General features: G+C 48.7%; 1 protein-coding gene across 2 annotated transcripts; it reads left to right on the top strand.

The window, feature by feature from the left end:
- Positions 1–2,230: 2,230 nt before the first annotated feature.
- Ecsit (ECSIT signaling integrator) lies at positions 2,231–12,923 on the top strand. 2 transcript variants are annotated; one of them, XM_041657176.1, is made up of 8 exons: positions 2,231–2,322; positions 8,293–8,449; positions 9,159–9,576; positions 10,603–10,826; positions 11,415–11,469; positions 11,557–11,705; positions 12,044–12,149; positions 12,593–12,923. In XM_041657176.1, exons 2-8 carry the CDS (start codon positions 8,354–8,356, stop codon positions 12,844–12,846), a joined length of 1,302 nt encoding a protein of 433 aa, XP_041513110.1. In that variant the 5' UTR covers positions 2,231–2,322; positions 8,293–8,353; the 3' UTR covers positions 12,847–12,923. The 2 variants fall into 2 exon arrangements, with proteins under 2 accessions (XP_041513110.1, XP_041513111.1); XM_041657177.1 differs by having other exon boundaries at positions 2,286–2,423.
- The last annotated feature ends 136 nt before the right edge of the window (positions 12,924–13,059 follow it).

Below are 13,059 nucleotides of genomic sequence, written 5' to 3'. Positions count from 1 at the left end.
GCTAGAGTGGTAATCAGAGGCCAGCCTGGTCTACATAAAGGGTTCCAGGCCAGCCAGGGTGAGCGATATAGTGAGACCCTGCCTAAACCAAACCAGAGGACTGGGGCTGTACCTCAGTTGGGCAAGTAACTGCCCACAATGTAAGAGGCCCTGGATTCTGTCTCCAGCACCACATAAACTGCATGGTGGTCCAAGACCTGTAATCCCAGTGGGAAAGAGGCGGGAAAATCAGTGCAAAGTCAAACTCAGCTACACACAAGTTCAAAGCTAGTCTGGGCTACACAAGACTTGTCTTGGAAATGATTGCTTATGGGGTTGGCAAGCTGGCTCATTGGGTAAGGTGCTGCCAAATCCTACAGCCTGAGTTCAGTCCCTGGGACCCACATGACAGACAGATTCTAGCAAGTTGTCTTCTCATCACCACATGTACCACCCCAAAACAAAACATCTTAGGAAAGATGCATTTAAATTAACAAAACTCTACACTCAAAAATTTTATATATATATATATATATATATACATATATATGTATATATATATGTGTGTGTGTGTGTAAAACCAGTATTATCTATACACTCACAGCAGTTCCAGGCATGATCAGATCACCTACACATACATTCCACAGACTTCTCCATTGGCCCTCAGGTTTTTTAAAGACCACTGCTCCACCTGTATATTTTTTGATTGAAAGATGCTGTGTACAAATGTGTATGTTACATGCCTTCTTAGAATGAGAGCCGATTTAAATATAGTAAAATGCTTGAACCAACTCTTGAGATGGGAGAATCACTTGAACACGTGTAAGCATTCGTAGTCAACTGTGATCAGACAGACAGGTGGTGATTAATGTTGAACTCTATAAGTAGAGGCTGGCAGCAAATACAATATCCCTCTTGATTTTGGTGACTCCTTCAGCAAATTTGTTCTCCAGCTCCGCGTTTCCAACAGCTTTTGCTGCTTGACACATCTGTCGAAGCTGTTCTTCCCAGGCGCCTCATCCAGCGAATTGTGCTGCCTTCAGCGACAGCTGTCGTTCTGCAGATAGAACAGATGTGGCTCCAGTTGCCCAGGTACACACCATATCCATCAGGTGAGGGTTGAGTGAGCTTAGGTAAGTGTCTTCATCAATCTCCAGTTTTGCGCTTGCTGAAACTTGTGCAATTCTTTTAGCACATTGCTGCATTTGCCGAAGTGGTCCAGCCAACTGTTCTGTTAGTTTGGGCATCTCACTAGAACACAAAACAGCTCAATAGTGCAGTTGCCTGTTCTGCAGGAAGGTCATTGGAAAGCCCCTTAAACACCATCTGTTAGAAGGAGCTCATCGGCACTGCGTATTTCATAAGCCACACGTCCCTTTCATCTCTATACGTAGCAAAGCCCAACCTTCTTAAAACACATTTGGACATTTGAGTTCATCCATGGCCCTCAGTTTTGAAGCGTCAACCTAGACTCCTTGTTCGGGAATGAGAGGGTGCCAGGAGTGCATGTCCTTTCTCACAGTAGCCCTTGTACTTATATGGCTCTTTTACATAGATGAAGTCAAACCTCAAAAATTCTAATTAATTCTTATTAAAGTGCTTGCTGCCAAGCCTGATGACCCAAATTTCATCCCCAATATCCATGTGGTAGAAGGCCCATTCCCCCTGAATTGTTCTCTGACCTCCACGCGAATGTGCTCACACAGATTTACATTCACACGTAAATAAAATAAATAAACCTAACTTGGAATCCTATTAAAGCTGCTGGCAGTGTTGCCCACCTGAAGTGCCAGCTACTCAGGAGACTGAACCCTGAGGACCTCTGAGTCCAGGGTTTCGAGACCAGCCTCGGCACTATAGCAAGACCCTGGCTCAGACAACTCAAATGCAACCAACCGAACTAAAAAAAATTGTTTGGTAAATTTTTGCGTGCTTAGCACGCAAGAGGCCCTGAGCGCCATCCCCAGCTCTGCACGGAATCGAACGTGGTGTTTCAGGTCCGTAACAATATTTTGTCCGAAACAACAGTTTACCATCACACTTCGGGTGAGAAAACTGGATGGGATAGGCTCAGCCGCCGCCAGTGCAGAGCCTCCGCCCCGGGACCTAAGAGCCCCCCCACACACACACTTGGGAAGGAGCAGGGCCTGCTCCCCCTGAGGCGGGATCAGTGTCCTCCCTCCTTCCTATTGGTGAGTCTCTTCTTATGGGCGGGATCTATCGCCACAGGCTTTTCTGATTTGCTGTCCCTTTAGCCTGTAACCGGAAGTTCTATGACTCCACATGACGGCGCCCAGCGGTGCCACCGAGCGGGCTAGGTTCCCGGGCCGGCTGCGTGAGTAGGTGGGTCTCGCGTGGGAGGACGATGGGACAGTCTGGGCTTCAGGGCGTCCACTTCCAGGCCTGGTAGAGCCGTGGAGAACGACCGTCAGCTCGGCCTCAGGGTGAGGGCACCGTGACCTTTGGGGGGGGTGCAGGTTTGGGAACGAGTGAGAAAGGTTGCTCTGCACCTCTTGCTTCAGTGTCCGGTTTCGCAGGTGCGACAGTCGGCTCAGGCCACACAGCACGTCGGTGTTGGGCACTTACCACGTACCAGGCACTGATCCTGCTGGTGGAGATACAGCAATGAGAAAAACAGATTTTTTAAAAAATTATTATCTAAAAGAGCCAATTATTGAACAAAACGGAACAGTTTTGTGATTTCAAATAGTGGTTGTTGAAAGCAATGTGTTTTTCCCTGAAACAAGAGGCTTTATGTATCCCAAGCAGGCCTCGAACTCTTGATCTTCCTCTTCCAGGCCTGCACCAAGATAGGAAGCGAAGCGGTAGACACGGGGTAAAACAAGTTCAAAGCCTCTGAGACCAATAAACTTGTCTTGTTTCAGAAACAGGGTGGCTGGGACCTCAAGGGATAGGGGGAGTTCAGCAGGTAGACTCTGATATTTATTTGAAGAAACAGTGTGGCTGGGACCTCAAGGGATAGGGGGAGTTGAGCAGGTAGACTCCGTCTGATACTCATTTGAAGTGTTTTAGTTATGGGGGGAGGGTGCACGTGCTGTGGTGCACGGTGGAGGTCAGAGGACAGCTATGGAGTTTCATCCTTACACCTTATTCCAGTTCCAGGGATTGAACTCAGGTCATTAGACTTGCATTGTTCCAGCAGCAAGAACCTTTCTGTCCCGGCTCTTATTTATTTTAGCCAGGACCTTACTGTAGCTCAAGCTGGTCTGGATGCAATCCTCCTGCCTCAGACTCCACAGTGCTGGCTTTGGAGCCACAGCACTTGTCTCAAGTCTGGCTTGTTTTTTGAAGCAGAGTCCCACTATGTATCCCTGGCTGGTCTGGAACTTGCTGTGTCTGTGTAGCTCAGATTCACCTCAGACTCAGAGGTCTGCCTGCCTGTGTCTCCTGAGTACTGGGATTACAGGTATCTGCATTTTATGTGTTCATGTATGGCTGCATGGATGTATTGTTAGTGCATGTTCATGTTTGCACATGTGTACAGGAGGACACATGTTCTTGGATGTTGTTCACCTTGTGCTCTGAGACAAGGTCTTTCACTGGGACCTGTAACTCAGTAAGTAGGCTGGCTGGCTGCCAAGCTCAGGGACCTGCCTGTTTCTGCCTCCCTGGTGCTGGGATTGCAAGGGCATGTCACCTCACCTTTTTATGTGAGTGCTAGGGATCAAACTCAGGTCCTCAGACTCAGGGCAAGCATTCATCAACAAAGCCTTCTTTCCGGCTCACCTAGTTACATTGTTAGAGCTGTCTTTGTGCTGGAGGGACTTAACTGACTGGGCGGGAGGATAATGGTATGCAGGGAAGCCGAGTGGGCTGGTGCGGTGACCTGCAGCAGAGCGGGTAGATTTGGAAATAGTCTCCAGGACTGTTTGACAGATTGAATGACTCCAACTTTGTGTCCTTACTGGGAAGGGTGGTGTCGCTGGCTGGCCTCCAGAGAAGCACATGAAGCAAAGGTATGTCGGTTGGTGTCCCATTCGGAGTTGGAGATGGCTGCTCTGTACTAAAGCTATGTTTAGGCATGGAGGTGAAAACGTTAGGGAACCATAAGCACAAGTTGTTACTACTCTGACTAATACATTAGGAGCCACCTATGGCTGCCGCAAAGCAAATTCTCACACAGTAGGTCTGACAGTCAGCATTTTATAGGTCCTGGAACACAATTTGCAAAGCAAAGGTTTAGATTCTTCTTACCTAACTGTATGCCAACCAAGTATCCCACCATGAGTCCACCATGAGCCCCTCACTGGGGATTCTAGGCAGGAGCTCTACCCCTGAGCCACACCCCAGCCCTTCACTGGGGGATTCTAGGCAGGGGCTCTACCACTGAGCCACACCCCAGCCCCTCACTGGGGGATTCTAGGCAGGGGCTCTACCACTGAGCCACACCCCAGCCCCTCACTGGGGGATTCTAGGCAGGGCCTCTACCACTGAGAGTCCCCAGCAGCTCACTGGGGGATTCTAGGCAGGGGCTCTACCCCTGAGCCACGTCCCAGCCCCTCACTGGGGACTCTAGGCAGGGGCTCTACCACTGAGCCACACCCCAGCCCCTCACTGGAGGATTCTAGGCAGGGCCTCTACCACTGAGAGTCCCCAGCAGCTCACTGGAGGATTCTAGGCCAAGTCTGTACTACTGAATCACTGCCTGAGTCTAGTCCAGTTGCATTTCCTCAGACCACTAGCTGCAGCTATCACCAGACGTTGGTCAGATATGCAAACATGTTGGCATCGCTAAGTCTGAGTCTGCATGTTTTATGCTCCCAGAACATTTGTCTGCACCTTCAGTTTCGCAGACACTGCAGGACCCTGAATGCCAGGAAGAAAACCAAGGATGTTAACAAAGGGCTGTGAGGGAGGGGCCTTCACTATCTGCTACTTAGGAAAAATCAAGCAAGTCAACACTTTGAAGTTATTGGTGACTTCTTCGAGGTGTGGAACACACCAGTTTGGACTAGTGTTACTGACATGACTAGGGCAGCCTTCGAGTGGAGAGGAAGGAGCCAGTGTGTGGATGTGACTTCGGTGTAGCTTTGTGATAAAAGATCAGGAGGTTGGAGGGAGATTTTGGGCAATGATACTAGAGAAAAGGCTGTTTTTTCTTAAATAGATTGTCACTAGGTAGCCCTAGCTGGCCTGGAACTTACTGAGATCTGCCTGCCCCTGCCTCCTGAATGCTGGGATTAAAGGTGCATTACCATGCCTGGCTCAAGTAAATGAAGGTTTTGTGTGTGTGTGTGTGTACGTGTGTGTGTGTGTGTGTTTACGTGTGTGTGCCAGTGGAGGTCAGAGGACAGCTTGTGGAAGTCAGTTCTTTCCTTCCCTCTGGATTCCAGGGACGGAATTTCAGCAGTCAGACATGACAGCAACTGCTTTTACCCGCTCAGCCATCTTGTAGCTCCCAAGGTATTTTGTTTTGTTTTCTTACCCTGTTTTTGGAGGCAGGTTTTTATGCAGCGCAGGCTGGCTCCATACTTGCTATGTCTACAAAGCTGATCCTCCCGCTTCAATGCTGGGATTACAGGTGTGCCGCCACACCTGCTGCACCCAGTGGTGGCAAGGGTGACCCAAACTCTTCCTAACATTGTTCTCCAAGGCCTAGGCACCATGACACAAAAACCCCACAGGTACACTAAGAAAACTGCAAGCCAGTGCCTCCGGACTATCGCCTAAAGTTCTTTATAGCGGGTCTACAAACATATCGAAAGGAGTCTACATTGTGGCCAAGAGAACGTATCTCCAAAATGCAAGGGTAGTTGGATATCTAAAAATTTAGTATATATATTAATTATATATTTTAATATATAATAATAAAATACATTAAGAACAAAACCCCCAAATTACGTGATTATTTCATATGATGCAGAAAAATATTTGACAAAGTCCAACACTCTTACTTTTGTATTTGTTTGAGACAAGATATCACTGTGTTGAACAGACTAGCTGTGAGGGTCCCTGAAAGTGTCATGGCCAACAGTGAGATGACCTGGATGAGGTTAAGAATGAAACTTTAGGTCAGCACAATTTAGCTGGTGCCAGATCCAAGCTTCTGGAGTCTAATGCCAAGAGACTTATTTCTTATACATTTAAGCACAATAAAACTTTGGGGGAGAGTTTACATGTCATGTGACAGTTATCATGACAAAGCTTCAGGCATGACTACATAGAAACACCTTTGCAAAGTGGGTCTCCTTTTGTTTAAAGATTATTTATTATGCATACAATGTGCTGCTGGCATGTATGCCTGCAGGCCAGAAGAGGGCACCAGATCTCATTACAGATGGTTGTGAGCCACCATGTGGTTGCTGGGAATTGAACTCAGGACCTCTGGAAGAGCAGCCAGTGCTCTTAACCTCTGAGCCACCTCTCCAGCCCCACAAAATGCATCTCTATAACAAAGCCCCTGTGGCCTTTCTCACAAGAATGGGCACTACTGCTGGGCAGTGGTGGTGGCGCATGGGCAGTGGTGGCACTCGCCTTTAATCCCAGCACTTGTGAAGCAGAGGCAGGTGGATCTCTGTGAGTTTAAGGCCAGCCTGATCTACAGATTGAGTTCCAGGACAGCCAAAGACTATTTCACAGAGAAACCCTTTCTCAAACAAACAAACAACAACAACAACAAAAGGAATAAAAAGGGTTCTACTGACTGAAAACAGTGCTCAGGACAAAGGCCTAGGGAGGAAGGGTTTGTAATAAGCATCTGTGGTCAGATGGTCCCTACTTTCTTCTGAGCCTTGTGTTCAAGCCTTTTTTTTTTTTTCTTTTCCTTTTAAAGCTGGAGGAGGCAGAGAAAGGGGAGTCCTTGGGGCTTACTGGTCAGCCAATCTAGCTGACCTCGTGAGCTCCCAGTTCAGTGAGAAACTGTCTCCAAAACTGTGGCGCTGCCTGCTGTAAATCCCCACCCGGGAGAGGCAGAGGTGGGGGAGCTCGGTGAGGTTTGAAGCTAGCCTGCAGAGCAGCTTCTAGGCCAGCTAGAGCCATCTAGTAAGACCCTGTCTCAAAAAGGGGCTGGGGGTCTGGAGAGTGGAGAGATGGCTCAGCCATTAAGAGCTCTTGCAGGGTTTGATTCCCAGCACTTACATGGTAGCTCACAACCATATCTAACTCCAATTCCAGGGATCCAATACCCCTCTTCTGACCTCCACAGGCATTAGGCATGAATGTATATATAGACATACATGCAGGCAAAAACACCCATACACATAAAATTTTTTAAAAGCCAGCTATCTCAGGCCGGGCGATGGTGGTGCACGCCTTTAATCCCAGCACTCGGAGGCCGAGGCAGGTGGACTCTGTGAATTCAAGGCCAGCCTGGTCTATAAGAGCGAGTTCTAGGACAGGCTCTAAAACTATGGCGAAACCCTGTCTCCAAAAAAAAAAAAAAGAAAGCCAGCTATCTCGGCATTTATACAGTGAGGTAGGAGACTACTGAAAAACTGTCCTCTTGCCACAAAAGTAATGTGGACTATACATCTGTGTACAGATACACACGAAATAAATGGATTTTTAGAAAAAAAATGAACTGGGTGTAAGGTGGGGGTGACATGCACCTTTAGTCCCAGCACTCAGGAGGCAGACCCAGATCTCCATGAGCTCCAGGCCAGCCTGGTCTATGTGAAGAAATCCTGTCTCAGGAAAAAAGAAGAAAAACTACCAGGTATGAGCCAGTGAGCTGACTCATTGTATAAAGATACTTGTGCCAAGCCTGGAAAACTGGGTTTAATCCTAAAACCCACATGCTGGAAGAGAGCCAACTCTCCATGCTGTCCCTGACCTCCACACAAGTGCATGTAGTGTATACACGAGGCAGGCATGCACAAGCACACACAATAAATCAATAAATATAATTTTAAAAAATGGGCTGGAGAGATGGCTCAGAGGTTAACAGCACTGACTGCTTGCTCTTCCAGAGAACTTGAGTCCAAATCCTAGCACCCACAAGGTGGCTCACAAACACCTATGAGATTTGGTGCCTTCTGGTATGCAGACATATATATGTACATAATAAATAAATCTTTTTTAAAAAATTATCAGGCACTCTATCAATAAAGCAAAATTCGAACCAATTTTTGGAGGTTCTGTGATGGCTCAACAGGACCAAAAAAAAAAAATTATCAGGCTTGGTGGCTCACACCTGTAATCTCAGCACTTAGAAAGTGGAGGAGTTTAAGGCCATCCTTGGCTACAAGCAAGCCTGGGCTATATGATACTCTTATCTCAAAAACAACAAAATCAAACAGGAACACTTGGGGCTTTGTAGGCTAGGCTCTTTGAACTGTTCTCTTTGCCTTACAGGTGTGTTGCCAGGCTAACGCTGTCTCAGTTTCTCTTGACTGGTGGCTGAATCTGCAGAGGCATGAGCTGGGTCCAGGCCAGACTGCTGGCCCGAGGCCTCTCTAGGGGCTGGGGAGGTATCTGCAGGACTGGCCTCTCAGAAGCTCCTGTTGCTCAGGTAACCACAGGCTAGGCACTCAAGAGTGGAGGGGTAAGGCCTGGGCTTTACACTCACCTTCTCAAGATCAGGCCACAGAAGTTAACAGTGGTCCTTGACCTGCCTGTCCTGCTGATAGCCCGTGTTTGTTTTGTTATTTTGCCGTTGCTATACTAAAGTACGATGACCAAAAGCAACTTAAAGGTATTTGGGCTTGTGGTCCTGAGGACGAGTCCATATGACAGGGGAGGCATGGCAGCAGGTAGCCAGAGCAGATGCCAGGGTCGCACTCAAGCGTGGAGAGTGAACTGTACAGTTGAAGCATAAATCCTCAAAGCCCCCTCCAGTGACATACTTTCTCCTGCAAGGCTCCAAGTCCCAAAGGTTCCATAATCCAAAAGCACCTACTGGAAACCAAGTGATCAAAAAGAAGCCTATGGAGTATTTCTCATCCAAACCACAATAGTATGTGTATTTTTGGGTTGTGTGTGTAAGAGCCATATGTAATAGCAAATGGCCTCAGAATATGATGTGTGGTTCAAGCTAGCCTTGAGATCTCAATTCTCCTGCCTTAGCCTCCTGGGGGTTAGCATTTTAGGTGTGTACCACCATGTGGCACATACTTTGTCATGGTACCTAAGCTAGGGCTAGCAGCCACAGTCTCAAAGCGCCTCCATGATGTTGAGGGCACCTCTGCCAGGAAAGCTAAGCAGCATCTGTGCTCTCCCAGGTGTCCCTCTGGGCCCCACGAGGCCTCCACTGCAGTGCAGTTACACACAAGGATGACACGTGGTTGATTCCTCCACCTCCCGAGCCCCAGAAGAAGCCCAACAAGGTCCCAGTTGTCCATGAAGAACTGTTCGGGTCATCAGCAAATGGGGAACGAGACAAGAAAAGCTTCACTCGTGCCGTGCGCAGCTTTGGGGAGCACAATGTGCGCAAGCGTGGCCATGTGGACTTCATCTACCTAGCGCTGCGCAAGATGCCAGAGTTCGGCGTGGAGCGGGACCTCTCAGTGTACAACCTGCTGCTGGATGTCTTCCCCAAGGAGGTCTTCCGGCCCCGCAATGTTATCCAACGCATCTTCGTCCACTATCCACGGCAGCAGGAGTGTGGGCTTGCTGTCCTGGATCAGATGGAACGGCACGGTGAGGGATGTGGGCCCAGTCTTAGCACCTGCTTCATGCCCCTGCTTTCTCCATCTCTACCTCTCAGGATTTCTATCCCTCTTAGAATTACTGGGACGAGGCTGTAGCTCAGTTGGAGGACTTACTGGGATGCTCCGAGGCTGATCCCCAGCACCCAACAGCCTCAGGTGCACGCCTGTCACCCCAGCTCCTTGGGGGTGTGTGTGTGTGTGTGTGTGTGTGTGAAGTGGATGCAGGCATTCAAGCTCATCCTTACTATGTAAGTTTTGCTTTGAATTTGTTTGCCTTTTTTTTTGTTTTGTTTTTTTGTTTTTCGAGACAGGGTTTCTCTGTTTAACAGCCCTGGCTGTCCTGGAACTCTCTTTGTAGACCAAACTGGCCTCAAACTGAGTACTGAGGCTAAAGGCCGTGCACTACCATGCCCAGCCTTTGTTTTCTGTGAGTGCTTGAGTGCACGTGCCCCAGAGAGCCAGAAGAGGGCTGGATACCCTGGAACTGGAGTTTACAGTGGTGCAGTCCACATTCACAACTGCTGAGCCGTTTTTTCTCCAGCCCTTTTGCCCCAACACGTACATTTTAGATCCTCTCACGTAGCCCAGGTTGACCTTGAATTTGCTGTGCTGGCCTTGGACTCCTGATTTTTGCCTCTTGTTCCAAATCTTGGGATCATAGCCTGTGCTGCTGTGCTCTTTCATATGGTAAAGTCAAACTGGAGCTGTGTGTGTCAGGCCAGCACTTTTACTCTGCTATACCCCAGCCCCAGCTTCAAACAAAACAAGCACTGATGGCCGGGTGTGGTGACGCACACCTTTAATCCCAGCTCTGGAAGGCAGAGACAGGCAGATCTCAGAGTTCCAGGCCAGCCAGGGCTATACATATAGACCCTGTACCAAAATAAGAAAGAAAAAAAAATCATGAAAAGTAAATCCCCTTTAATTCTGTCCTCCCTTCCTGCTCTTTCCTGACTTGACATTTGTCTAACCATACCTACCTCTCTGAGGCTCTACCTGGATCTGCCCAGCACAGGAGTCATGCCCGACAGAGAGACAGAGTTCCTGCTGATTCAGATATTTGGACGCCACAGTTACCCCATGCTCAAGTTCCTACGGATGAAGCTGTGGCTCACCCGCTTCAAGAATATCAACCCCTACCCTGTGCCCCGAGATCTGCCCCAGGACCCTTTGGACCTAGCTAAGCTAAGCCTGCGACACATGGAGCCTGACCTCAGTGCCAAGGTCACTGTCTACCAGGTATGCATTCCTGTTGGTTGGTTCCTGCAGCTACCATCCCTGGCTCGTGGTGCTCATGGCCTTCCTTATTACCACAGTTGGACCCGAATTAGTCTATTTAGCCGTTACAGAAACATCCTGTGTCAGGTGTATTTGTCCCTTCTTGTAAATGACTTGGATGAGGTCACTGCGGGTTGCATATAAGTTGGATGGCTCCAAGGTCCCTTCAGGATGGGCTCAATGTTGGCAGCCCCGGCCAAACTGGCTACAAAAAAAAGAGGAAGGGACCACTTTCGTAACATGTAAGAGACCTGGTACAATTGTTCAGGATTTGCTGGCATCCTCTTTCCCTTTGCCTTCTCTGGCTCCCCTGTAGATGCTCTGGAATCACAATCTTTTTTTTTTTTTTTTTTTTTTTTTTTTTTTTTTTTGGTTTTTCGAGACAGGGTTTCTCTGTGGCTTTGGAGCCTGTCCTGGAACTAGCTCTTGTAGACCAGGCTGGTCTCATGGAGATCCGCCTGCCTCTGCCTCCCGAGTGCTAGGATTAAAGGCGTGCGCCACCACCGCCTGGCTGGAATCACATTCTTGCATCCCTGCTATTCCTTGCAGATGTCTTTGCCCAGTGACTCTACAGGCATAGATCCCATCCAGCCCCACATTGTAGGTAAGACCCCAGCCTGTCCCAGTTTCTGCCGGATCCCTTTGGGCCTTTCGCTGCTAAGGCGTCACTAGGTTCTCATCTCCACACCAGGAATCCAGAGTCCTGATCAGCAAGCTGCCCTGGCCCGCCACAACCCATCCAAGCCTGTTTTTGTCGAGGGCCCCTTCCCTCTCTGGCTGCGCAATAAATGTGTCTATTATCACATCTTGAGAGCTGATCTGCCATCCCCTGAGGAAGAGGTGAGTTACATCCCAGAACCCACATGTCAAAGGAAAGAACTGACTCCTGGGAGTTGTTCTCTGAGCTACACAGGGCTGTGCAGAAATATAATTTAAAAAAAGAAGAAATACATAGTGGCATATAATTTTAATTCCAGCACTCAGGAGACTGAGGCAGGCAGATCTCTGAGAGTTGAAGGCCACTGTGGTCAGTACAGTGAGTTCCAGATTAGCCAGGATTGTAGATTCTGTCTCAGAAAAAGGGGTAGGGGGCCTGGCACTGTCTTGAAGTTCAGATGAGGAGCTGGGATTCTGTGTTCTGGCCTCTGATCACGCTTGCTTTCTCTTGCCGAAAGTAGAAAGTAGAGGAGATCCCAGAAGAATGGAATCTCTACTACCCAATGCAGCTGGACCTGGAATATTCTAGGAGCGGTTGGGACAACTATGAGTTTGACGTGGACAAAGGTAAAAGCAGTTTTCTGTACAGCACATCCTGTGTGGTGGCCATGGGACCTCAGGCTGAGACACTCACTGCTCATTTCTCCAGTCCCCACAATCAGGGGTCATGTACTCCTGGGGAACCTGACCTCCTTAGCCACCCCCTCTCCCTTAGATCTTTTATGGAGCATTATGCACCAGCTAGTAACATGATCAGAACAGATGCAAGTCTCAGGTCAGTAGGGAACAGTCAAGTTATGTAAGGGAGTTGAGAGGAGGCACGTGGCAGCTTCCAGGTTTGGGGTCAAGGCCAGCTTCCTGATAGCGTCTGAAGAAGCAGGTGGCATAGTCCAGGTTAAATGTAAAACCAGTATGTAGCAGGGGGTTGCTCTGTGAATGTTTGGAGGTGCCCATCAGTGGGAGGTCAGAGTACCTCAAGGTAGTGAGGGCAAACTCCTCTCTCCTAACAGTGACAGAAGGCCCCATCTTCGCCATGTGCATGGCTGGTGCCCATGACCAGGCAACACTGGTCAAATGGATCCAGGGCTTGCAGGAGACCAACCCAACCCTGGCACAGGTCCCTGTGATATTTCGCCTGGCCAGGTCCACGGGGGAGCTGCTGACAATCTCGAGGCAGGAGGAACAGTCCCCTCCCCACAGCCCTCCCAAGGGCCAGGAGGAAGATGAGGCCTTTCAGGCACAGCAGCAGCAGGGCCAGAGTTGAGTCTGAGCTGTAATGAAGCGAAGAAAGACCGGACTGATACAAAATAATATGGACAAAATAAAAATTTCTTCCCTGGCCTTGTGGCTTCCCTTCAGATGTTATGCATGAGTTCGTCTGGCTCTACCTTTCTGGGACCCTCCTTTTTATTTACCTTTAAAAATCCGTTTATGTATTTGTGGTGTGGGAGGGGTGTGTGGAGGTGAGAAGACTATT

This window comes from Microtus oregoni, unplaced genomic scaffold (assembly GCF_018167655.1).
Source record: "Microtus oregoni isolate MIOR12 unplaced genomic scaffold, Mior012 000008F_ref0000371, whole genome shotgun sequence".
Lineage (NCBI taxonomy): Eukaryota > Metazoa > Chordata > Mammalia > Rodentia > Cricetidae > Microtus > Microtus oregoni.
The sequence above is the reverse complement of the archived record's forward strand: the minus strand, read 5'-3'. Positions and strand labels throughout refer to the sequence as shown.